The 27,509-nt window shown below is 44.3% G+C and overlaps 1 protein-coding gene and 1 non-coding gene across 2 annotated transcripts in view; both read left to right on the forward strand.

Moving 5' to 3' along the window:
* Positions 1-27,509, forward strand: part of tgfbr3 (transforming growth factor, beta receptor III) — a 147,055-nt gene that overhangs the window by 54,812 nt on the left and 64,734 nt on the right. Inside the window, exon 4 of the mRNA XM_014169092.2 lies at positions 25,512-25,649. Within this exon, the coding sequence (XP_014024567.1) occupies positions 25,512-25,649 (138 nt within the window). The remainder of the gene's footprint in view (positions 1-25,511; positions 25,650-27,509) is intronic.
* Positions 5,606-5,681, forward strand: trnaa-ugc (transfer RNA alanine (anticodon UGC)). The gene has a single exon. It is a non-coding gene; the product is annotated as a tRNA-Ala (tRNA).

The raw sequence follows: 27,509 nt of genomic DNA on the forward strand, positions 1-27,509 counted from the left end.
GTCTCTAGTCTTCTGAGTGCAATAACCCAGCATCAATAACCCAGCACCTGGGAGCAATAATCGAGCAGTTTTTAAAGAAAACAACTCAAGTAAGTGACCCAATGCCTGCAACCAAGCAGTTGGGTCAACCAAACCACCCAGCATTTTTTAGATTGTACCATTGTTCTGTAGAAGAACAACTTTGCCAAGAACAGAGAACTCCTGCTGCTTTTGAACAAGAGCAGCAACATATACTTGTGTCAGGACAGATTATGAAGTGTGGCAGAGATATTCCTACAACCCCCCAATCTGCATGAGGTTGTGTCTATAGTGGCTGGCAGATAAGATTGTTCCACTCACCGCTTACCAGCGCATTCCAACCTCTCAGGTATTTGTTGGTCTTTGATATCTCCTGGCCAATTATTGGGCCTCTTTGATTTGAGGTAGAGATTGGGGAAAAGTGGGACAAAGGCCAGAGAGGGCCCTTTGACGTTCACTACAGTTTCTACATCTGGGATCTTTCTGGTCTGGAGACTGATACACAACCAGAGACATAATGGGGAAACCAAGGATGTGTCCCAAATTGCACCGAACTCCCTATATACAGTAGTGCACTGCTTTTGAACAGAGCTGGGCTCTTGTCAAAAGTAGTGCACTGTGTAGGGAAAAGGGTTCAGTTTGGGACTCCAAGGCCTCTCTTTCTCACTCTGCAGTGTTGAGGTGGTGCTCTTGACGCTGAGCAATGAGGATACCCCATGAGAGTTTAGCTGTCCTGCAATTATTTTCTCTTTAGAGACCTCTCCTGCTTGGTGTCACCACCCAAATAATGACATATTTACTGTCAACTAATGCTGCTTGGGAGGTACAGAGCCCACAAAACCCATAGTCCAAGCACACACATTCCTTATGTCAACATTTGAGAGTGGGCTTGTTTTGCTAGTGAAATTCTCAGACGTAATATATCTAATGTAATTTTCTTTGTCATTTTGGCCAGTGTTAATGTTTTTGTGACTTTGTGTCATTTGTTCATCTTCCGACTGCATTAGCTGGACTGTACATCAGACTAATAGATGGTACTTTATATAAGTGATGTCTTCCACTGAGGGAGAGAAAAGGGACATGTTCAAATGTCATGGGAAATGCTTGTCCTTGTCATCGTTGCAAAGAATGTATTTCATTTCATGAGTTTCATTTCACATCGTTGAGACCCACATGAAAAAAAATGCTATAGTGTATACTATGGTAGGAATACTATAGTAATTAATGTAGTGGTTTTGCAGACTGTAGTATACTGTAGTATTTACTGAAGTGTTTTTGATTTATTATCTTTGACATAGAAATGTTGGGGGAGGGGGGGGTCTACTGAAAAAATACTCAAATTCATTACATTTTCAAATTAAATCAAATTTAGTTGAACTTCAAAATAATAAACAATTCAAACAATAAATAACCAATCCAACTTAAGTTAATCAAATCAAAAGTAAAACAAACAATTACCAAAAAACAAATGCATTCTTTCAAATAACATGAAAGATTTATCAGTCCGTCAATTTGTCAGTCAGTCATGGTTGGTTTGGTGGAGTGTTTTACCTTGTGTTAGTGTTGTTGTGTTTGGGGAGGGATGAAGGAGGCAGTTGTGGTTGGTCTGGTGGAGTGTTTTACCTTGTGTTAGTGTTGTTGTGTTTGGGGAGGGATGAAGGAGGCAGTTGTGGTTGGTCTGGTGGAGTGTTTTACCTTGTGTTAGTGTTGTTGTGTTTGGGGAGGGATGAAGGAGGCAGTTGTGGTTGGTCTGGTGGAGTGTTTTACCTTGTGTTAGTGTTGTTGTGTTTGGGGAGGGATGAAGGAGGCAGTTGTGGTTGGTCTGGTGGAGTGTTTTACCTTGTGTTAGTGTTGTTGTGTTTGGGGAGGGATGAAGGAGGCAGTTGTGGTTGGTTTGGTGGAGTGTTTTACCTTGTGTTAGTGTTGTTGTGTTTGGGGAGGGATGAAGGAGGCAGTTGTGGTTGGTCTGGTGGAGTGTTTTACCTTGTGTTGTTGTGTTTGGGGAGGGATGAAGGAGGCAGTTGTGGTTGGTCTGGTGGAGTGTTTTACCTTGTAGTGTTGTTGTGTTTGGGGAGGGATGAAGGAGGCAGTTGTGGTTGGTCTGGTGGAGTGTTTTACCTTGGTGTTGTTGTGTTTGGGGAGGGATGAAGGAGGCAGTTGTGGTTGGTTTGGTGGAGTGTTTTACCTTGTGTTAGTGTTGTTGTGTTTGGGGAGGGATGAAGGAGGCAGTTGTGGTTGGTCTGGTGGAGTGTTTTACCTTGTGTTAGTGTTGTTGTGTTTGGGGAGGGATGAAGGAGGCAGTTGTGGTTGGTCTGGTGGAGTGTTTTACCTTGTGTTGTTGTGTTTGGGGAGGGATGGAGGAGGCAGTTGTGGTTGGTCTGGTGGAGTGTTTTACCTTGTGTTGTTGTGTTTGGGGAGGGATGAAGGAGGCAGTTGTGATTGGTCTGGTGGAGTGTTTTACCTTGTGTTAGTGTTGTTGTGTTTGGGGAGGGATGAAGGAGGCAGTTGTGGTTGGTTTGGTGGAGTGTTTTACCTTGTGTTAGTGTTGTTGTGTTTGGGGAGGGATGAAGGAGGCAGTTGTGGTTGGTTTGGTGGAGTGTTTTACCTTGTGTTGTTGTGTTTGGGGAGAGATGAAGGAGGCAGTTGTGATTGGTCTGGTGGAGTGTTTTACCTTGTGTTAGTGTTGTTGTGTTTGGGGAGGGATGAAGGAGGCAGTTGTGGTTGGTCTGGTGGAGTGTTTTACCTTGTGTTAGTGTTGTTGTGTTTGGGGAGGTATGGAGGAGGCAGTTGTGGTTGGTCTGGTGGAGTGTTTTACCTTGTGTTGTTGTGTTTGGGGAGGGATGAAGGAGGCAGTTGTGATTGGTCTGGTGGAGTGTTTTACCTTGTGTTAGTGTTGTTGTGTTTGGGGAGGGATGAAGGAGGCAGTTGTGGTTGGTCTGGTGGAGTGTTTTACCTTGTGTTAGTGTTGTTGTGTTTGGGGAGGGATGAAGGAGGCAGTTGTGGTTGGTTTGGTGGAGTGTTTTACCTTGTGTTAGTGTTGTTGTGTTTGGGGAGGGATGAAGGAGGCAGTTGTGGTTGGTCTGGTGGAGTGTTTTACCTTGTGTTAGTGTTGTTGTGTTTGGGGAGGGATGAAGGAGGCAGTTGTGGTTGGTCTGGTGGAGTGTTTTACCTTGGTGTTGTTGTGTTTGGGGAGGGATGAAGGAGGCAGTTGTGGTTGGTCTGGTGGAGTGTTTTACCTTAGTGTTGTTGTGTTTGGGGAGGGATGAAGGAGGCAGTTGTGGTTGGTCTGGTGGAGTGTTTTACCTTGTGTTGTTGTGTTTGGGGAGGGATGAAGGAGGCAGTTGTGGTTGGTCTGGTGGAGTGTTTTACCTTGTGTTAGTGTTGTTGTGTTTGGGGAGGTATGGAGGAGGCAGTTGTGGTTGGTCTGGTGGAGTGTTTTACCTTGTGTTGTTGTGTTTGGGGAGGGATGAAGGAGGCAGTTGTGATTGGTCTGGTGGAGTGTTTTACCTTGTGTTAGTGTTGTTGTGTTTGGGGAGAGATGAAGGAGGCAGTTGTGATTGGTCTGGTGGAGTGTTTTACCTTGTGTTAGTGTTGTTGTGTTTGGGGAGGGATGAAGGAGGCAGTTGTGGTTGGTTTGGTGGAGTGTTTTACCTTGTGTTGTTGTGTTTGGGGAGGGATGAAGGAGGCAGTTGTGGTTGGTCTGGTGGAGTGTTTTACCTTGTGTTAGTGTTGTTGTGTTTGGGGAGGGATGAAGGAGGCAGTTGTGATTGGTCGGTGCTGTGTCCAGGGTTGGTGCTGGTGTTGGGGCAGGGTTGGAAATTGTGCTGGTACCAGGGCTGGAAAACCAGGGGTTGGTGCTGGTTCTAGGACTGTGGGTCTGAGAGAAAAACAGGAACTGGGACTGGTGCTGGGTCAGGATCTGTAGAGGGGAGGAAAAATAACCCGAAGAGCAAGCAGACACGTAAGGAAGCCCTAGACCCAGGGGTCAGCGATGGCACTCTCCTGTGGTCCGCTCGCTCCTTGTGAAGGTGTGATGATGTTGGATGGTTCTGGGCTGGTTCTATATACAGTACCAGTCAAAAGTTTGGACACACCTACTCATTCCAGGGTTTTTCTTTATTTTTACTATTTTTGTGAATAATAAAGACATCAAAACTATGAAATCATGTAGTAACCAAAAAAGACAGAACTTTTTACTTGTGTTGTATATTCACAATATGTGGTCTATACTTGGCATGTACATTTCTCACTTACGGGTGGCAAAAATTGGGATATGGGGTAGGGGAAAGGGCAAGGTATACGCAAATGTAATGCTGAAGTAAAAAAAAATGTGTTTTTGCGGACATTTCTGTAGTATTTACTATAGTGTTTTTTTTGTGGATAATACTGTAGTATCTACTATAGTATTCTACAACATACAACACAATTCTGTACTAAGTACTACAAATTATCAAGGGATAATACAGTGTATAGTATTCTACAGTATACAGTATTCTACAGTTCTATAGTAGGTACTGTAGTATTCAATAGTAAACTGTGGTCTTTTTTTATGTGGGCTAATATTGCATTAATAACCCCCCTAAGCAGTTTGTTTTGGGTCAGTTCCAAGATGTGTCCCAATTCTTTGCTCAACAACTCATGTATGGATGATGATGATTCGCACACTCCGTTCTGCTGTTAAAGAATTGCTGGGTTACTTACCGGGATAGAACAGAACGTGCTGAATTGCTCTAGAATTCTAGGGTGGTGGATTGTGGAAGAGCCTAGGCATAAATCCTGTTGTCCCTGGTCAACTCCTCTATCCCCACCCTCCATCCACCCCTCCTGACCCTGTCCTTGGCTGCAGAAGGCCACTACGTCTCAGGCAGAGAGATAGAGATAAGCTGGCCCTGCACCGGTTCTGCCTGTGACCGTTGGGGGGGTATTTCTGTGGAGATAAGCTTTGTAACGAACTAAGGACACCTGGCAGCCTGCCGTTTGGCTCATAGACAACAATCCTTTTCCTTGACATTATAACGGCTGGCCTTCCTACCTAAGACGGGGGCGCAGATGTGTCCATCTGGACCTTCAGTAGTCTGTTTGTGTCCCAAATGGCAGCCCTACGGACCCTGCTCAAAAGTAGTGCACTATTACTGGGGGTTAGGGTGCCATTTGGGATGCAGATTCTGTCTCTGTCTCGCCTTCCGTCCTCGCTTGTCCTTCAGTCATAATCCACTGTGTTTTATGCCACGTTCACATGCTAGTCAGAACTAGGGAACGGTGAAATTTCCGACTTGGTGATTCGTTGCACGTGTATAACTACAACCAATTAGCAAGTCAAGCATTTTCGAGTTTCCTAGTTCCGACTAGCGCGTGAATTCGGCATTACGCCCAGGCAGGGACCAGGGTTTGGTTTCACAGGCTGCCCATGACACGTACACAAGCTGTGCATCACATGTACACAAGCTGCCCATGATCATGACCTTCAGTGGCAGATGGAGGAGATACTCGGACACATAAACATTTCACTGGACAACTGGTTGACTAATTCTGCCTAGTCTGTCTCCGCTTCTGTTACCAACATCAAATTGCAATCATGCATCTACTGGCCTCCCTGTGGCTCAGTTGGTAGAGCATGGTGTTTGCAACGCCAGGGTTGTGGGTTCGATTCCCACGGGGGGGCAGTACGAGGAAAAAAATAAAAAGGGATGAAATGAATTGAAATGTATGCATTCACTACTGTAAGTCGCTCTGGATAAGAGCGTCTGCTAAATGACGTAAATGTAACGTAAATGTACTGTCTCCTAGAGTAAAGATGGCTTGCTGGCCTCTGTATTGAGACGAACACGAGGGAAAGTTTGCTGATACCGACACTCAAATACATTTCATTTAGTCCTTTCAGGAGATATGCACATTCATCACCCTCCACTCTACGTAATGAGGCTTTTCCTCTGTTTGCTTGGGAGTGTATTTCGGATGCTTGTTGTTGTCAGTGTCAGCACAGAGGTGGCTGGTCAGTCAGGGCAGGCAGTGATTATAGAGAGTTGTTTTTCCGGGATTCTTCTCTGCCTCTCGTGATGGAAGAGGAAGTGGCGTCTTGGCCGCAGAACGGACTGTGTGTGTGTGTGTGTGTGTGTGTGTGTGTGTGTGTGTGTGTGTGTGTGTGTGTTTTTTTTATGTTTAGAGAGTGGATTGGCCTGGCCTGCAGCACAAGCAGGGGTCTTGTGGCCTGCTCCGGCTGAGACACTCTTCTCTGACTGGGCTGTTTGGGCTCAGGGGCCGATGTAGAACATGTCGTTTTTTTGTTTTGAACTGACTGTACAGCAGCCAGGGTCAGTCAAGTACACAAATATGTCCAAGTACAGAGCTCCTTCTCAACCCAACTTCCACCCAGTAGTAACACCTTGTATGTACAGACCTCCAAGGTCCACTGTCTACACAGGGGTATTGATGGACCATAAGATCCGTATAAACCCATGATCTTCCATACAGTCAAGCCTATTTGTAAATAGTGTTCCTCGAAAATGCTTCTTCTAATTGGACATTGGGTATAGGTTCAAGGTATTAATGTAAATAGGTTTAGTTGCATGAATCTCTCTAGTTACCAGGATGTGCTCCATGATATCTCCTTCCTGATATCCATGCAGAGACGTGCATCTGGTTCCTATGGTTACAAGGAGGGGCTTAGAGGAACGGGACAAAAAGCAGGAAGAGGAACAGGACGTACACACACACATACAGTAATTTCGGAAAGTATTCAGACCTGTGCAGCGACACTCCCCATCCAACCTGACAGAGCTTGAGAGGATCTGCAGAAAAGAATGGGAGAAACTCCCCAAATACAGGTGTGCCAAGCTTGTAGCATCATACCCAAGAAGACTCGATGCTGTAATCGCTGCCAAAGCTGCTTCAACAAAGTACTGAGTAGGGTCTGAATACTTTTGTAAATGTCATATTTACGGGGGTTTTTAAACTTAAAAAAAATATATATATTCTAAAAACCTGTTTTTGCTTTTTCATTATGGGGTATTGTTTGTAGATTATTGAGGGGAAAAACTATTTAATCAATTTTAGAATAAGGCTGTAATGTAACAAAATGTGGAAAAAGTCAAGGGGTCTGAATACTTTCCGAAGGCACTGTATACGCACCCCCCCCCACACACACACACACACACACACACACCAGCTGCATTCTGTCAGGCCTACTCTATATCTTCTCCACATCTACGTGTGAAACCCTCAAATGTTTTTTGAGTTCCTCCACGTTTTCACTCTAGAAGTGAGAGAAATTAATAGTTTCCTGCCATGCTCCCAGTGAACCCATTCTGTATGGGCATAAACCAGTCAGAGCTTGCATCCCAAATAGCACCCTACTTCCTGTATGGTGCACTACTTGGGCTTTGGTCAAAAGTAGTGTACTATGTAGGGAATGACTGCCATTTGGGATACAGTCAGGGGGTCTGGGCCCTTATCCTTCCAATAACAGAGAGAAATGCACAGCTGCACTTGCCTGCTTCACAATGCATTGCCTCCTGGCTGCTGTCCAATACTGCACAGATAAATTGGCAAATTAAGTGAAACAGAACACCTCGGTGGTGACTGCATGCGGGTAGGACTCTGACAGTGATAAGCTCACATTTTTACTTCTGTCTCACTGTTCAAACAATAACAAAACATTTCTGATGGAACACAACACTCTGGTCAATTACTGCACTATGGCTTGGAGGAAAACTAATCGATTGACACTTACTGTTCCTACAACGAAACCAAGTACTGAAATATATCACGCATTTTGTGAAACTTTTGTGAATTAGGATTGCTGTTGTCCTTCTGTCTGGACAGTGCTGAGCTGAAATATTCACCTTTCTTCATTGACTTATTGATGAATAGAATCGTAGCAGGACTTCTCTCTGTAACCAAAGACATCAAGGCACACATCTCCTGCTTTAGAAATTTTAGATCAAAGAAGCTACAGTACTAACTGTATGTCGAGAGAGAGAGAGAGAGAGAGAGAGAGAGAGAGAGAGAGAGAGAGAGAGAGAGAGAGAGAGAGAGAGAGAGAAAAAAGAGAGAGAGAGAGAGAGAGAGAGAGAGAGAGAGAGAGAGAGAGAGAGAGAGAGAGAGAGAGAGAGAGAGATGTATTTGAGACTTCAGAAGGACTGACTGATGCGCCTGGCTTGAGCTTCCTTCAGATCGGATGGACTGAGCTATAAAACTTTGCCCCATCACTCAAGAGAACGTCGGTATATTTTGTAAAGAAAGCACCCAATCAGCTCACAGAGCTCACATCCTAGCCTGCTTCTTCAATCACCACTAAGCCTGCTTTTTCAATCATCACCACCTTCAACAAAGAACTGGCTGTAATATGTGACAATCTGTTTTTCTCTCTCCATCAAATGGCAGTGTTTTCTTTTGACTCTGGCTCAGTGGGCTGTAATCTGTAATCCTTTAGTTCCAGGTTAACGGCCACTATAGCTTTTATGTACTAAACAGCTAAGATGTCATCAGTCTATGTTGACCAACCGGGATCAAAGTATCAGATCAAAGCCCTCCCTCCCTCCCGCGTGTTTGAGGGTATGTCTCAGTGAGGTAGCAGAGACAAGCCAGGGGACTGGAAAGGCACTAGCCCAGAATAGGGGGAACAAAGCGCTCATTCTCCACCAGCAGATCCCTGATAAGACCTGTAAGTACCAGGTTGCGGCTGTGTGCACAGCAGCGCGGGAGGGGAATACTGGTCTCAGATAAGGGACATCATTATTTTGTGGCACATTTGCACAAGATTAGATGCACCACTTCTAATGTTAATAAGTATCCCAGAGTCATAGAGAGCAAGAGAATAGGGAGGAAAAGAGGGGAACAGTAAACTGTATTACCAGACTTGCCATGTGCTCATATTTCAGCCAGGTCTTAAACCCCTAGGATTGTGTTGCTCCTTACCTTTTTCCGGATGGGGTTTGACCCATAGGTGTAAAAGTAGTTTCTCTTTAGCTCTCATTGGAAGTCTACATTTCTACTGTTGCCACGAGCCTTTGTGAACAGGTTTTGGTGTCAGGTTTTAACCTTTCTCCATGTGTTCTTTCGAGAACTACCGTAAAATTTTAATTCAACAGTCTCAAATAGCCGCCCATCCCTTTTAATAACCGGGCATTGGCACACATTTCAGCAAATAATAAACACCTGTTTCGAATAAACGGCGGGTCTAAATAAATTGTTTTACGAACTTCAGTGATACCAAGATCACATGGTAAGGTTAAGTTTGTTAAAACAGAAAAACAAATGCATTTAAGCATAAAACATTTGATGTTTAGGTTTAGGCATCAATTTCAACTGGGGGACGTGGAACATTTTTAAATCTTGCGTGAGATCTTGCGAAATCGGTGATGTATGATAGGCAGCTATTGCACTTCTGATTTGACTGCAATGGATTTGGTCATACTGGTTACAATAAACAGTGTGGTATTTTTTTGGTGCATTGAGGAAATAGATGCCTGGCTCAAATAGAATCCCGTCTCTAATAAACAAAGCTAATACACACTATTAATTTACGTTTTAGAGGAAATATCAAAGTGTCAATGTGGCTTTCACACCTCTATCGCCAACTCTGCCACCAACACATCCACTGCTAACGCAGTGAGGGGCATCGTGGGAAATATCATGCTGGCATTTCCTCGAGGTGTTGTTTCCCATGTCGCTGGCATCTGTTACACAAAAATAAGCACAGATACTTTCTGAAAAACAAACGTCATTCTGTCGTAGCAGCAGAGAGATAAACAGTAGAGGTCTGAGCGAAGCTCCTTGCCCTAGTGTAGGGCTGTGTCCCAAATGGCACCCTTTTCCCTATTTAGGTCACAAATTTTGTCCAGGCCCTTTCAAAAGTAGTGCACTGTATAGGGAATAGGGTGCCATTTGGGATGCAAGTCTATGTCTGGGTCTGGCCATATGATTGGCTGATAGGGCTGAAAATAAACAAAGTCAGGGAGAGGGCCCGGCCAGCAGTATCTCTCTCTCTCACACATGCCATCTTTGTCTAATCAACTTACCAAAGGCAAACATCAAACGAGACGCTCTTGGTCGCGGATCAGCGTGAGGCTGAGCAGATGATTGTTTTATCAGGTGGAATTCTTCGATAGCTGCTCGGAGCTCTGCCTGGAAGGTGACTGGCAGTACAGCCCCCCAGTCACAGCTTCTAAAGGACAGCTCCTGAGGCACTAACAGTCGATCGCAGAGACAATCCAAAGGGCAAGAGACAGGTCAAGCTACATACTGTACTGTACATGAACACAATTCCACCATTACTCTCTCTCTCTCTAACTCTCTCTCTCTAGTAACAGAGTTATTAGCCTGTCTGGGAAACGTGGGACATTTGCGTCCCACCCTAGTCAACAGCCAGTGGAATCGCGCGAAATACAAATACCTCATAAATGCTATAACTTCAATTTCTCAAACATATGACTATTTTACACCATTTTATAGATACACCTCTCCTGAATCGAACCACGTTGTCCGATTTCAAAAAGGCTTTACAGCAAAAGCAAAACATTAGATTATGTTAGGAGAGTACTCTGCCAAAAATAATCACACTGCCATTTTCAAAGCAACTAGCATGCATCACAAATACCCAAAACACAGCTAAATGCAGCACTAACCTTTGACAATCTTCATCAGATGACACTCCTAGGACATCATGTTACACAATACATGCATTTTTTGTTCGATAAAGTTCATATTTATATATAAAAAAAAGCATTTTACATCGGCGCGTGACGTTCAGAAAATATTTTCCCTCAAATGCTTCCGGTGAATCAGTGCTACAATTTACAAAATTACTATTCGAAAACATTGGTAAAATATAAAATTGTCATTCAAAGAATTATAGATTAACATCTTGTGAATGCAACCGCATTGCCAGATTTAAAAATAACTTTACTGGGAAATCACACTTTGCAATAAACGAGGTGCAATGCTCAGAAAAATAGGCTAGGCGATAAAGGTTAGCGCCATCTTGGACTCATCTAAAATCAAATATACTATTGTAAATATTCACTTACCTTTGATTATCTTCATCAGAAGGCACTTCCAGGAATCCCAGGTCCACAACAAATGTAGTTTTGTTTGAAAAAGTTAATAATTTATATCCCAATAGCTCCTTCTTGTTAGCCCGTTCCGAAGGCTACTCATAATGTACTGAAGCGCGCGGGACTTGTCCTCACGAATGTGCAAAAAAAATGTATTTACGTTCGTTCAAACATGTCAAACGTTGTATAACATAAATCTTTAGGGCCTTTTTCAATCAGAACTTCAATAATATTCAAGGCGGAAGATTGCATTGTCTTACTAAACGTTTCGGAACGAGAGAGTACCCACGGGCACACGCATCATAGTAGTAATGGCTCTCCCTCTATGACAAACTTTCCAGGCCTCTCGTTCGGTCAGTTTTTACCGGAGAAGACTCAAACCACTTTGTAAAGACTGTTGACTTCTAGTGGAAGCCTTAGGAAGTGCTAAATGAATCCTAACTCACAGTGTGTTTCATAGGCAAAGGGTTGAAAGTGATTCCACAAATCAGATTTCCACTTCCTGTTAGGATTTGTCTCAGGGTTTTGACTGCCATATGAGTTCTGTTATACTCACAGACACCATTCAAACAGTTTTAGAAACTTCAGTGTTTTCTATCCAAATCTATATGCATATTCTCGTTTCTGGGTAAGAGTAGTAACCAGTTTAAATCGGGTAAATGTTTTATCCGGCCGTGAAAATACTGCCCCCTATCCCCAACAAGTTAGAGAACTCATTCTAACAAGGAGACAATTCCATTCAAATCAAATGTTATTTGTCACATGAGCCAAATACAACAGGTGTACCTTACTGTAAAATGCTTACTTACAAGCCCTTAACCAACAATGCAGTTATAAGAAAATAGAGTTTATTTACTAAATAGAGATATTATTTGGTTCAAAATAATCCATAGTTATATCCAAATAGCGGCGTTTTGTTGTGCGTTCAAGACACTATCCGAAGGGTGACGCGCCCGGCGCATTTCGTGACAAAAAAATTCAAAATATTCCATTACCGTACTTCGAAGCATGTCAACCGCTGTTTAAAATCAATTTTTGTGCGATTTTTCTCATAAAAAAGCGATAATATACCGACCGGGAAACCCTGTTTTCGTTCAAAGACGAAAAAATAAAAACATGGTGTCGGCTCGTGCACGCGCCCCCAGTCTCATTGTTCTCAGATCGACCACTATCCAAATGAGCTACTGTTTTTCAGCCATGGCCTGCAAAGTCATCATTCCCCGTTCTGCCGCCTTCTGAGAGCCTATGGGAGCCGTAGGAAGTGTCACGTTACAGCAGAGATCCTCAGTTTTCAATAAAGAGAGTGTAGAAGGCCAAGAAATGGTCAGAGAGGGCACTTCCTGTAAGGAATCTTCTCAGGTTTTGGCCTGCCAAATGAGTTCTGTTATACTCACAGACACCATTCAAACAGTTTTAGAAAGCTAATAATTATATGCATATTCTAGTTTCTGGGCAGGAGTAATAATCAGATTAAATCGGGTACGTTTTTTATCCGGCCGTGAAAATACTGCCCCCTATCCATAACAAGTTAATGCAACCACTGTGTCAGATTTTAAAATAGCTTTTCGGCGAAAGCACATTTGTCAATATTCTGAGTACAGAGCTCAACCATCAAAGCAAGCTATACAGATACCAGCAAAGTTCTGGAGTCAACTAAACTCAGAATTAGTATTATAAATCTTCCCTTACCTTTGCTGATCTTGGTCGGAATGCACTACCAAGACTGCTACTTCCACAAGAAATGTTATTTTTGTTCGAAATACTCCATATTTATGTCCAAATACCTCCGTTTTGTTCGTGCGTACAGATCACTATCCAAAGGCATAACGCGTGAGCGTAAAACAAGAGACAAAAAGTAAAATAGTTCAATTACCATTCATAGAAACATGTCAAACGATGTTTACAATCAATCCTTAGGGTCTTTTTAACATATAACGTCGATAATATTCCAACCGGACAATAGCGTATTCATTACAGAAGAAAAAGAAGGAGCGGCGCGCCAAACGTGCCCGCGCAGTAAACAACTCACTGGTCCCAGGCAATCCACTGATAGACTGAGCTCCTATTCTCTGCCCAGTAACAGTAGACGCATGAAACAAGTTCCTAAAGGCTGTTGACAGCCAATGGAAGCCTTAGGAAGTGCAAAATTACCCCACAGACACTGTAGTTTGAACAGGGATTAGATAGAAGAACTACAAATCACTTCCTGGTTGGATTTTTTGTCAGGTTTTTGCCTGCCATATGAGTTCTGTTATACTCACAGACATCATTCAAACAGTTTTAGAAATTTCAGAGTGTTTTCTATCCAAATCTACTAATAATATGCATATCTTAGTTTCTGGGAGTGAGTAGGAGGCAGTTTACTCTGGGCACGTCAGTCATCCAAGCGACTCAATACTGCCACCATCCATAAGAAGTTAAGGAGCCTTTTGGACCTAGACTTGACGCTCCGGTACCGTTTGCCGAGAGAACAGTCTATGACTTGGGTGACTGGAGTCTTTAACAATTTTTTGGGGTCTTCCATTCCAAACAGGTTCTCTTGGAATAGGGTAAGGGTAGTAGCCGAGAACAACATTCCTCTAGTCATCAGCCTGGTAATAACCAAGCAGTGATGGAAGCCAACCATCACCAGAGTCAGATGTCAAAACAAGCACTGACACAGCTATCTCTTCAAACACATCTCCTCCTGGGTGTCCTGACAGTGTTTCTATGCTGAGCACACATATTCTAGACGTATGGTTCATTTGAATCGTGCAGACTGACACCCTATAATCTGAAGGATCCTTTAACATGTTGAATGGATATGTAGTTATTTGATGCCACATCTAGACATGTTGTCCCCAGGGGGCTCAGTAGGCTTACTGTACGTGACGTGAATGTATTCGGCGATGGAGGCGGGGAGTTATGAGGACTGCGTCCGCTTAAACTCATCTGGAAAAGATTTGGGTCTACTTCGTTCTCTCTCCTTGAGGCGGTGTTGTGCTCCTCTGCATCCCTGCAGCCCACTTTATCAGACCCTGATTACTATCATCCTATGAAGCCATATCTGCCCCTGACATCTTATCTGCCTGCTGTGTTCTGCTGGGCCCATTTGAGGTGTGTGTGTCTCGGTGGGTGGGTGTGTGTGTCTCAGTGTGTGTGTGTGTATGTGTCTCGGTGGGTGTGTGTGTCTCAGTTTGTGTGTGTGTGTGTGTGTGTCTGTGTATGTATGTGTCTCGGTGGGTGTGTGTGTCTCAGTGTGTGTGTGCGTGACCTGGAGTTGGAGGTTGGAGGCAGACTGATTAGCATCAGGTGCAGTGGAGAGGCTCCCCATCGGCCCTCAGATCAGCAGGGTGAAGGCCGGTGGGGCCCGCGATAAGAGCAGTCAACAGGTTCCCTTCTTCCTCTCTGTCTGAGCAGTGATCCAGAAAGAACCATGACACACACACACACACACACACACACACACACACACACACACACACACACACACACACACACACACACACACACACACACACACACACACACACCTATCTGATAAAGCTAGATGTTAATGTTCATGGGATAAGTTCCAGGCAGTGCAAGGCTTTTCCAACAGCCTTGACTTTTCAGTGCTCGGCTAGTGCTGTCTGTCTGCTGTAGACGAGTGATGATTGTGTTGCTGAGCATCCTGTGTTGAGCATGCAGGGACATGTTTCCCCAGGCCTAAGTATAGAATATGGCAAGTCACCCTATGGTTATTTCAACAGTATATCAACCCAGCTACAAAGGGCTGCTTGTATTGAAAGGCATTATCCATTATTACAGGCAGCTGCTCCAGCCAACTCTATTTCTGTTATGATAAAGTGTCTGCTGCGTTCATGCTGAAGTTGATTGCCCGTTATTATTATTTGCAGAGGGAGGGAGAATGTTTTGATAGATTACTCTTACTTGCTGGCTAATTGAAGGATGTTTTGAGTTAGCTCTGAGTCACTGAGGACTTTTAGGCTCATAATTAGTTCTGTCAGTGAAGGAAAACGCCCTGGTCCTGGTTCCTGCTGCCGGGGCTACTGAGGGCTAGAGGTGTGTGCGCCCGCACATGTGTGTAATGGAGTCAGGTCTGACTGACTGGATGGAGGTGTAAAGTGAGAGGTCTCTGACAGCTGTGTTCTACAGTTAGTTTCATACCAGGAGGCTGTGCATACATTGGTTATGGAAGTATCATTATCTACTATGCTGATGTATTGATGAATGTTTGGTCGTGAAACATCATTTATTTTACTGGGGCCTGAAGAGTCATAAAATTGCATTCAGAATGCTCGACGCAGGCGGCTGGCCCGAATGCCTTGAATCATCCTGTAGTTATTACTGACTGGCAGAGAAGAATGTCTCACTTGGAATATGTGTTCGACATACCTTAATCGACAGACATAGTTCTTGTTTATTGCAATTGCATCATCCTCCCTTTGCATATTGTATTGGTAATTTACGGGAAATCTGTTAAGATTGCCTACAGTAATGATTCATCAACTGAGATAGTTTTGTATTTAATGGAATGGTATTTTCCTTGTTTACGTACATATGCTCTGACCAGTCACGGTATGCCATCTGGGACTGGCCTGGCGGGCCGGGGCTGGCAACAGCTGTCGTCCTGTGAGGGTTGTGTGAGGGGTTTGATTTCAGCGTAACGTGATAGGTCCAGACAAGCCTCCATCCCTCTCCGTCCCTGGCCAGTCACTAGCGTGGCTGTGTCTCAAATGGCAGCCTATTCCCATCCCTATATAGTAGACAGGGCACTGGTCAAAAGTAGTGCACTATACTGGGAATAGGGTTCCATTTGGGACTGTAATGGATCCAGGACACACAAATCCCTGGACCAGGCTCCCCATCATCAATCAGGCAGGGCTTCCTGGCTCCTGCTGGGACTCTCAGACCCTCTCTACAGGGGTATCTGGAGGTGCCTGGCAGCCTCCAGGCGCATCCCAAATGGCACCCTATTCCCTATTTAGTGCACTACTTTGACCAGGACCCATAGGGTTCTAGTCAAAAGTAGTGCACTATATAGGGAATAGATTGCCATTTGGGACGCACACTCCGTGTGTACTTCAGGGCAGGGCAACGCCACCTGATCCCAGCCTACTGAACAGGTGTGCAACTGGGCCGTAGGGGCTTTGATCCCAGGGGCCTCTGGTCATCTGGTCCTCCTGTCTTCACTCCCTGGCTGGGCCATGCCTGCTGAGACCCCTGGTTTCAGACACACTTTGCAGCCCCCTGGGCCCTGCCTGCTGTGACATGGTCTAAATCACATTAATCACATTATCACAGACTGAGGACTGTAGAATGCAGAGTATAGACAATCCCAACGCTGGACAGTGTTTGTGTCGGTCTATCTGCTACCACGGCAATGGGCCAGATGGAACCCGGATGGAAGGCATCTCAGTCTCTCTGTGGGCAGATAGAGACACAAAGCAGCTGCTGCTCAGCTCGCCTCTGTCGTCTACACATCCGACTGGTAGAAGTATGTGAGGGGATGGGGAGTTGGCACTGGGAGTGTGGACTGGGACTGGGAGTGGGAGTGTGGACTGGGAGTGCAGTGGGAAAGTGGCTGTTGGTTCCAGTTCTTCCACATCTGATAGATTGGTATCACATTATCTCCCGCTGGTCGTTCAGTTCAGCTTCCCACATTGGTAAGTGTGAAAGATCATGGATTGATGCCGTCCTCCGTTGATCTATAATGTCTGGAAGTTGACTGGCTAAATTGTCTCAAGGTGGACATTGAGAAGCATATTCTCCAGGTATTTCTACGTGAGTGACCCTCCCATTTGCGCATTCAGTCTGACATTAGAGAGGGTATCATGATGCTGTTAATGTGATTATATTGGGCTCTCCTGCACTAATTTCTCTTAACCTCTGCCATTTTGTCTCCCCGTAACTGTGTTTATGCCTTATTGCCTTTGCTTTTCTGGTGACTCACTTGTTTTGGAATTGTTTCTGTCTGGTGCTAAAATTCCATAACTTTTACAGATCTCTCTCTCTCTCTCTGTCTCTCTGTCTCTCTGTCTCTCTGTGTGTGTGTTCAAAGCCAAGGCCCCTGAAGCCAGCAGAATGAGAGCAGGTATGATTGTTTCTGGGTTGCCTTGCGTTCGGTTATTCTCCCAGGAGGGATGCAGATGATTTTTCCAGTCTGGACAGAGGGGGAGGCTTAAGTAGACTAGATGCTCATCTAAGATTTTCCACGAGGACAAACATGAAGAAAGGAGTGAGAGGAAAAAAAGATAGAGAAAGCTATGGGAGACTTGTGGGGCTTTCGCCTCGCTTGTTGTGTGACTGTGTGTGTGTGGAGCATCTGCCAGACTTGGGTGGGTGCATGTGTGTGTGACTATGCGTGTGGAGCGTCTCTGAGCCCCCTCTGAGCCCCCTTGGAGATAAGCGTACTGTAATTTCTTCCATTCGTCTCTCTCCAAGTTCTTTTTTTATTATGATTATTGCAGCACTTTTATGGCCCATACCGCTAAACACTCTCATTTTCTCTCCTCCCTTCTCCTCCTCCTCTCTTCTACAGTGTCTTAGATCTGTAGGAGACTATGATCAGGAGGCTTTGAAGCCATGCACCTACTCTCTCTAGGACTATTCTCTCGGCTGTGTCTCACTCTCCTCTGGCCTAAAAATGTGTCAAAGGGTCAAAACTGTCCACTTTGAATATCAACAGTGTTTTAGAGATGGTCAATGGGGGAGATGGTGTAAGGAGACTGGGTCTGGCAAGGTGGGGCGTGGTGGAGTGTGTGTGTGTGTGTGTGTGCGTGCGTGCGCTTCATATCATGTCTCAGTGACAGCATGAAAAAACCCAGAAGGGGAGAGAAAGTGTGTGGGAGTGTATGATTGATGCAACTGAATAACTTTCTGTCTGTCCAATGCTGTAGTTTGGTCTGGTTCAATGGAGTTTCTGTTGTCTGAGCTAACAGTTCTGCTTAAGCGATTTACCGGCTACTTTAAAGACGTTGTCTGCCTCATAACAGAGTCTGAAGAATTTAATCATTGTTTATGTTTAACTGTGGTTAACCTTGGAATATATCAACCATTACATCTTAAGAGCCTATCCGTTAATGTAACAGACCACGTAAACATGGCAAAAGGTTTTCTTCAGAAGATAAGTATCTGAGGTTTGAACTATGCTGAGCCGTGAACAAACAACTTGTTTGTGCGTACATGCTCTGAATATTTTCTTGGCTCTGGTATACAACTGAAATATCATGAAACTCCCAGACACAATGCGCATTCATGTGTTCATCATTGACACTCCCTGTACTGTGATTTGAAATGTGCTGTTGCCAGTTACAACTTAAAACACAAGAAGTCTTCCCTCTTTTTGACATCTGAACCTGCCTTAACTGATTGAGTTAGGATTGATTTATGGCCAGTAAATGTTAATAATATGACACTGACAGAACTCCTTGTGGGTGATTTACAAACTCTGTCCATTCACACACAGGAAGAGCTTAATATGATTAGCCTGGGAATAAAGTTAAAGCTAGACGGAACGAAACGGAGAGAGATAAAGGAGAGAGAGAGAGAGAGAGAGAGAGAGAGAGAGAGATGAAGTGAAAGAAGGTTTAACAAACTGACAAGTTAAACTATAGTTCTCCCCCCCTCCTATCAGTATCCCTCAAAACTAGATATGTACTGTATGTCACTTGAACAGGTATCCATTGGAATCCATCAGAGTGTATTTACCCCAAACAGTGGAGGCTGCCGAGGGGAGGATGGCTCATAATAATGTCTGGACCGGAGTTAAAAGAATGGCATCAAACGCATGGAAACGATGTGTTTGATCTATTTGATATCATTCCACTAATTCCGCTTCAGCCATTACCACGAGCCCATCCTCCCCAATGAAAGTGACACCAACGTCCTGTGACGCCCAGGTAACCTTGCACAGCGCATATACAGTTGAAGTCAGAAGTTTATATACAGTGGGGGGGGGGAAGTATTTGATCCCCTGCTGATTTTGTACATTTTCCCACTGACAAAGAAAGGATCAGTCTATAATTTTAATGGTAGGTTTATTTGAACAGTGAGAGACAGAATAACAACAAAAATATCCAGAAAAACACATGTCAAAAATGTTATAAATTGATTTGCATTTTAATGAGGGAAATAAGTATTTGACCCCCCTCTCAATCAGAAAGATTTCTGGCTCCCAGGTGTCTTTTATACAGGTAACGAGCTGAGATTAGGAGCACACTCTTAAAGGGAATGCTCCTAAACACAGCTTGTTACCTGTAAAAAAGACACCTGTCCACAGAAGCAATCAATCAATCAGATTCCAAACTCTCCACCATGGCCAAGACCAAAGAGCTCTCCAAGGATGTCAGGGACAAGATTGTAGACCTACATAAGGCTGGAATGGGCTACAAGAGCATCGCCAAGCAGCTTGGTGAGAAGGTGACAACATTTGGTGCGATTATTCGCAAATGGAAGAAACACCAAAGAACTGTCAATCTCCCTCGGCCTGGGGCTCCATGCAAGATCTCACCTCGTGGAGTTGCAATGATCATGAGAATGGTGAGGAATCAGCCCAGAACTACATGGGAGGATCTTGTCAATGATCTCAAGGCAGCTGGGACCATAGTCACCAAGAAAACAATTGGTAACACACTACGCCGTGAAGGACTGAAATCCTGCAGCGCCCGCAAGGTCCCCCTGCTCAAGAATACATATACATGCCCGTCTGAAGTTTGCCAATGAACATCTGAATGACTCAGAGGACAACTGGGGAAAGTGTTGTGGTCAGATGAGACCAAAATGGAGCTCTTTGACATCAACTCAACTCGCCGTGTTTGGAGGAGGAGGAATGCTGCCTATGACCCCAAGAACACCATCTCCACCGTCAAACATGGAGGTGGAAACATTATGCTTTGGGGGTGTTTTTCTGCTAAGGGGACAGGACAACTTCACCGCATCAAAGGGACGATGGACGGGGCCATGTACCTTCAAATCTTGGGTGAGAACCTCCTTCCCTCAGCCAGGGCATTGAAAATGGGTCGTGGATGGGTATTCCAGCATGACAATGACCCAAAACACACGGCCAAGGCAACAAAGGAGTGGCTCAAGAAGAAGCACATTAAGGTCCTGGAGTGGCCTAGCCAGTCTCCAGACCTTAATCCCATAGAAAATCTGTGGAGGGAGTTTAAGGTCCGAGTTGCCAAACGTCAGCCTCGAAGCCTTAATGACTTGGAGAAGATCTGCAAAGAGGAGTGGGACAACATCCCTCCTGAGATGTGTGCAAACCTGGTGGCCAACTACAAGACACGTCTGACCTCTGTGATTGCCAACAAGGGTTTTGCCACCAAGTACTAAGTCATGTTTTGCAGAGGGGCCAAATACTTATTTCCCTCATTAAAATGCAAATCATTTTATAACATTTTTGACATGCGGTTTTCTGTATTTTTTGTTGTTGTTATTCTGTCTCTCACTGTTCAAATAAACCTGCTATTAAAATTATAGACTGATAATTTCTTTGTAAGTGGGCAAACGTACAAAATCAGCAGGGGATCAAATACTTTTTTCCCCCACTGTACACCTTAGCCAAATACATTTAATCGCAGGTTTTCACAATTCCTGACATTTAATCCTAGTAAAAATTCCCTGTCTTAGGTCAGTTAGGATCACCACTTTATTTTAAGAATGTGAAATGTCAGAATAATAGTAGAGAGAATGATTTATTTCAGCTTTTATTTCTTTCATCACATTCCCAGTGGGTCAGAAGTTTACATACACTCAATTAGTATTTGGTAGCATTGCCTTTAAATTGTTTACCTTGGGTCAAATGTTTCGGGTAGCCTTCCAGAAGCTTCCCACAATAAGTTGGGTACATTTTGGCCCATTCCTTCTGACAGAGCTGGTGTAACTGAGACAGATTTGTAGTTATCCTTGCTCCCACACACTTTTTCAGTCCTTCCCACAAATTTTCTATGGGATTGAGGTCAGGGCTTTGTGATGGCCACTCCAATACCTTGGCTTTGTTGTCCTTAATTGCCACAACTTTGGAAGTATGCTTGAGGTCATTGTCCATTTGGAAGACCCATTTGCGACCAATCTTTAACTTCCTGACTGATGTCTTGAGATGTTGCTTCAATATATCCACATCATTTTCCTTTTTCAATATGCCATCTATTTTGTGAAGTGCACCAGTCCCTCCTGCAGCAAAGCACCCCCACAACATGATGCTGCCACCCCTGTGCTTCACAGTTGGGATGGTGTTCTTCGGCTTGCAAGCATCCCCCTTTTTCCTCAAAACATGACAATGGTCATTATGGCCAAACAGCTCTATTTTTGTTTCATCAGACCAGAGGACATTTCTCCAAAAAGGCTTTTTTATGGAAGTTTTGTAGCAGTGGCCTCTTCCTTGGTGAGAGGCCTTTCGGGTTATGTCGATATAGGACTCGTTTTACTGTGGATATAAATACTTTTGTACCTGTTTCCTCCAGCATCTTCACAAGGTCCTTTGCTGTTGTTCTGGGATTAATTTGCACTTTTCGCACGAAAGTACATTAATCTCTAGGAGACAGAGCGCGTCTCCTTCCTGAGCGGTGTGATGGCTGCGTGGTCCCATGGTGTTTATACTTGCGTACTATTGTTTGTACAGATGAACGTGGTACCTTCAGGCGTTTGGAAATTGCTCCCAATGATGAACCAGACTTGTGGAGGTCTCCAAGTAAAGAGGCACTGAGTTTGATGGTAGGCCTTGAAATACATCCACAGGTACACCTCCAATTGACTCAAATTATGTTAATTAGCCTATCAGAAGCTTCTAAAGCCATTACACCATTTTCTGGAATTTTACAAGCTGTTTAAAGGCATAGTCAACTTAGTGTATGTAAACTTCTGACCCACTGGAATTGTGATACAGTGAATTATAAGTGAAATAATCTGTCTGTAAACAATTGTTGGAAAAATGACTTGTGTCATTCACAAAGTTGATGTCCTAACAAACTTGCCAAAACTATAGTTCGTTAACAAGAAATCTATGGAGTGGTTTAAAAACGAGTTTTAGTGATTCCAGCCTAAGTGTATGTAAACTTCCGACTTCAACTGTACCTGTAAGCCTGGGATATCAACGATTCAAAGTGGGCCTGAGTGGGAGTGACCATATAAGTTTGTGGGAGTGACCTACTGAGTAAAGTATTTATCATCAATCCGTTTTTGCGTCTCACATAACTGTGAGGCGTGGAAAACAGGGTTAGGGTAAAATGATTGGTCGGTAGATTAAGCCGATGCTTATGCGCCGGAAGTTTCTCTCTGTCTTTCTGTGTTGGCTAATGAAGTCCAAGTTTGACGCTTTGGTCTGCGAACAATACACCTTTTCTGCAGTCAAATGACCAAATCACCCTCTAGTGGCCTCATGGGTGGAATGTTATTAATTTTTTTCATAATTTTATAATTAATAAACATATATTTATTTTAAATGCTGAAAACCTGGTGTTTCTATGGCAAACAGTTTTGTTATATTTCAGTCTTCTGTGATGTATATAAAGTGTAATATTGGGATGCAAACTCAATGTAATACATTTCAACTCTTTATCTGACATGGTACAGGTGTCTTCTTTTTTTAAGGCCATAACCATGTGTGTCAGGTGTATAATTTTGTTTCAAAGTAGATTTATTTAAGACTACCAATAAACACTCTGTGTGACCATGATTTATCCCACTGCAGTAAAAGGTTAACTCCCAGGTAACAGAACACCTCTTCCAATCTGATAGTGGAGTTCAGCTCATAAAACATTGATTGTGATAAAGTTGTGGCCTATTTATCAAACAGCTGATGGGGGGCTGAATTTTAACATGTCCAAAGCAGGGTCTGGTTTCAGTGAGGCCTTCAGGCCTCTAAATCACCAGGCTAGATTTGGTCTTGAGGGCCCAGCCTGGGCCAGCAGTGCAGGGCAACAACACGTCCCAACAGTGGGAGTTCACTGGATTTCTCCTCTCCCTGTCACTGACAGACGGCGAGAATACAATTTAATGACGGTCTGGAAGCCATAGCTGAAGCCGTAGCTCACGCACACACACACACGTCAAGGAGAAGGGAAGACATAGCTCGCTCATAGCTCCACTCTGTGGAGTTGTGGGTAACAGAGGCTTGCTCCGTCGATCGGAGAAAAAAAAAAAAATCCTCAGCGCTCCTAACAAAGCCTCCAGTGTGTGAGCGTTCAGATAGCAGCGTCCAGAGAGAGACCACATATTAGAGCTGAGTTACTGCCTTCCCCGGCGATTCATAGCTCACGGTCATACAGGCTCATTGAGATTATCAGTACAGTTAGTGTATATAAACAAAAAAAATAAAAAGACAACAATCCGTAACATTATAGCTCTGTAATTGCGCAGGAACAGTCAACAGAGTGGTCTGCAATGTTTTGATAACATTGATACCACAAAAATAGCCGCAGTAAAGAACAAGCTCTGCTATTTGCCGAGTGAAGCAGCTGTGTGAAATGAAAGGGGCTGGTGGTTTTAATGCACTGTAGTTGACCCTACGCTGACTCGTACATTTTATACTGTGGGTTCCTCCCCTTAGCTCTGTAAAGGTTCCGGTTCCTAATTTCTGTGTGTTTCGCAGTGTTATGCTGTGTTGCTCCCACACCTGGTGGAAATGGCTCCAATCATAGAAATGCTAATGACAACAACCGCAAGTTGATATCATTTGTAAATGGCACAGTAATGTCACTATTCCTGCATTTATCAAGTTGCTGTTGTTGACATACGTGTTTATGACATGCTTATGTACTGCTTATGAATGTGCTACAGTGCATTTGGAAAGTATTCAGACCCCTTGACTTTTTCCACATTTTGTTACGTTACAGCCTTATTCTAAAATGTATTGAATACTTTTTGTCCTTCATCAATCTACACACAATACCCCATGATGACAATGCAAAAACAGGTTTTTAGAATTTTTTGCAAATGTATATGGGGGAAAAAATGGCATATTTACATAAGTATTCAGACCCTTTATTCAGTACTTTGTTGAAGCATCTTTGGCAGCGATTACAGCCTTGAGTATGACGTTACAAGCTCTGTCAAGTTGGATGGGGAGCATCGCTGCAGAGCAATTTTCAGGTCTCTCCAGAGATGTTCGATCAGGTTCGAGACTTGTCCGAAAGGCACTCCTGCATCGTCTTGGCTGTGTGCTAAGGGTCGTTGTCCTGTTGGAAGTTGAACCTTTGCCCCAGTCGGAGGTCCTGAGTGCTCTGGAGCAGGTTTTCATCAAGGATCTCTCTGTACTTTGCTCCGTTCATCTTTGCCTCGATCTTGACTAGTCTCCCAGTCCCTGTTGCTGAAAAACATCCCCACAGCATGATGCTGCCACCACCATGCTTCACCATAGGGATGGTGCCAGGTTTCCTCCAGATGTGACGCTTGGCATTCAGGCTTGGTTTCAGCAGACCAGAGAATCTTGTTTCTCATGGTCTGAGATTCCTTTAGGTGCCTTTTGGCAAACTCCAAGCAGGCTGTTATGTGCCTTTTACTGAGGAGTGGCTTCCGTCTGGCCACTCTACCACAAAGGCCTGATTGGTGGAGTGCTGCAGAGATGGTTGTCCTTGTCCTTCTGTAAGGTTCTCCCATCTCCACAGAGGAACTCTGAAGCTCTGTCAGAGTGATCATCGGGTTCTTGGTCACCTCCCTGACCAAGGCCCTTCTCCCCCGATTGCTCAGTTTGGCCAAGCGGCCAGCTCTAGGAAGAGTCTTGGTGGTTCCAAACTTATTCCATTTAAGAATGATAGAGGCCACTGTGTTCTTGGGGACCTTCAATGCTGCAGACATTTTTTGGTACCCTTCCCCAGATCTGTGCCTTAACACAGTCCTGTCTCGGAGCTCTACGGACAATTCCTTCGACCTCATGGCTTGTTTTTTCTCTGACATGCACTGTCAACTGTGGGACCGTATATAGACAGGTGTGTGCCTTTCCAAATCATGTCCAATCAGTTGAATTGACCACAGGTGGACTCAAATCAAGTTGTGGAAACATCTCAAGGATGATCAATGGAAACAGGATGCACCTGAGCTCATTTCGAGTCTCATAGCAAAGAGTCTGAATACTTATGTAAATAAGGTATTTCTGTTTTTTCTCAAAACCCGTATGCGCTTTGTCATTATGGGGTATTGTGAGCTTGATGAGTACAAAAAATAAATGTAATCAATTTAAGAATAAGGCTGTAACGTAACAAAATGTTGAGAAAGGGAAGGGGTCAGAATACTTCCCGAATGCACTGTATGTCCTGCTTTCTCCTACCCCGAGGACCCCATTGAAAATACGTGTTCTTCTGGGATTTCTGTCCTTTACTCTATGACTTTTACCCCATATCATCAATCAATCAATCATGGGGTTTGAATGTCATTAAGTCCTTATGTACTGTAGGTACCCTTCATATAAAGTGTTACCTAATGTCCTCTAACCCTCTCCTGCTGTCGTCCTGTTCCCAGGTGGAGCTGCACCTGAAGCCCATCCAGTCCCTACTGGTGCACCAGAAGCCCCTGGTGTTTGTGCTAAACTCCCCCCAGCCTGTGGTCTGGGACATCAGGACAGAGAAACTAGCCCTGGGCATCAAACACACCTTCCATGTAAGTCAAGATTGAACTAAGTTCCCCTTCCAATCTCTCGCTCGCTCGCTCGCTCTTTCTTTCACTCGCTCGCTCTCTCTCTCGCTCCTTCTCTTTCTCTTGCTCTCTCACCCTATGTCATTCTATTTCTCTCTCTCACCCTCTCACTCTCTCTGTCACTTTCTCTCTTACCCTCTCTGTCAATCTCTCTCTCTCTCTCTCTCTCTCTCACCCTCTGTCTCTCTGTCTGTCTCTCTCGCTCTCTCTCTCTCTCTCTCTCTCTCTCTGTCCCACTCCATTAGGTCCATTTCCAATCTCTCTCTCTTAGTCCACTTACTTCCATGTATTTATTTCCTCATACCATTCTTTATTAACATTCAGGCGTCGTCCAGTTTTCTCTGTGAGACGTTAAGGAAGCAATTCTTTTGCAGAGGAAACCTGTGCTACGTTATGGTCTAGACGAGAAGAGCTCTTAGCCGTTGGTTACAGATTTATCATGTGTTACACAGTCTGTGGACAACAACAACCCCAGTCTATGGACAACAAAAACCAACCACACATACAGACACACACACACACTCTCCCACATGCCCTGTGGTGAGACGTTAATGTCTGTATGGCAGTAGTTAATGTGTAATGTGCATCAGTGGTTTACCCATGGATACAGGCTCTTCCTTACACTGTGCAGACACACACCCTTTCCACTTCCTCCTGTTGTAAACCCTAATAATCAGTGACAGACATACACCACTTTAATGGCTAACACACCACTGCTTTAGGACTTCGTTGCTATCAACCCTCAAGTGATTGGTGAACTCTTGTTTACATGCCAGATGATAGGCTATAGTTTTGCTTAGCCTGTTCCCAGATCTGTTTAAGTGCTGTCTTGCCAATTCCTACGGTCATTGTCACACCAGGCTACATTATGCTACGCTCATCCAGTGTCACGTAGAGAGTTGTGTGCTGGCCGGAAACCCTCTGACACAGTCGGGGATGAAGCGTATTTATACTAGAAGATAAAGTGGGTCGGTGACATCAGCTCTGTTGGCGCTGGAGTCCCTAACAACATTGTTTTTTAATCTGGCTTTTAAACAGTAAAGGGCTCTTCCCTCCCACCCTCCCCTTACTTCCCCCCCTCCCTTCTTTCCCTCCCTCCTCCCCCTCCCTCCCTCCCTAACTCCATCCAAACAATCTTGTTGATGGCTGGGCAGCGGTACTAATCATCCAGGACGTCACACACACACACCCCGATGGGGAGGGGAACATGGAGGTTTCTTGAAGGAGTATTGGGAGGCAGCAGGCCCCAGCAGGCCCCCTGGACAGCTAGCCATATTTAGTAATGATACCAGAGGAGACCAGAGGGCTTCTGTCTCTCTCGCTCTCTCTCACTGTGAGACTTAATGAGAAAATGGGGGTAAGCCACCGTATCACATGAGACAATCACAGAGAAGTTAGAGCAAGAGGCCTTACGTGGCTTAACTCAACCATGCTGCTCTACACTGTAAGCCTGGCTGGATCTGCACACTCCTCCACTCCTCCCTTGCCATATATGCTGTGAAAACGTTCATGTAGCTCGTGGTTCTTCTGAAATAATCATTGTTAACATCGTAGCATTCCACAAGAATGCGACATCAGGCACTAATTCATATTATTTCCATATGTGGCGGTGACGTGTTCTCTTCGCATGCAAAACATCCACCATGAAAACCAGAGTCCATACAATGTTTAACACAGACACTCATACACACGCATGCACGTACACACACACACACACACACACACACACACGTCCAAATTTCTCAGAGACTTGGGCGGTGGGAAGACCTTGGTCTCTGTCGGCAAAAAGAAGAGGTTTCCGTCATCACCTCTGTGTTGAGTAGG

Source organism: Salmo salar, chromosome ssa23, assembly GCF_905237065.1.
Source record: "Salmo salar chromosome ssa23, Ssal_v3.1, whole genome shotgun sequence".
Classification (NCBI taxonomy): Eukaryota; Metazoa; Chordata; class Actinopteri; order Salmoniformes; family Salmonidae; genus Salmo; species Salmo salar.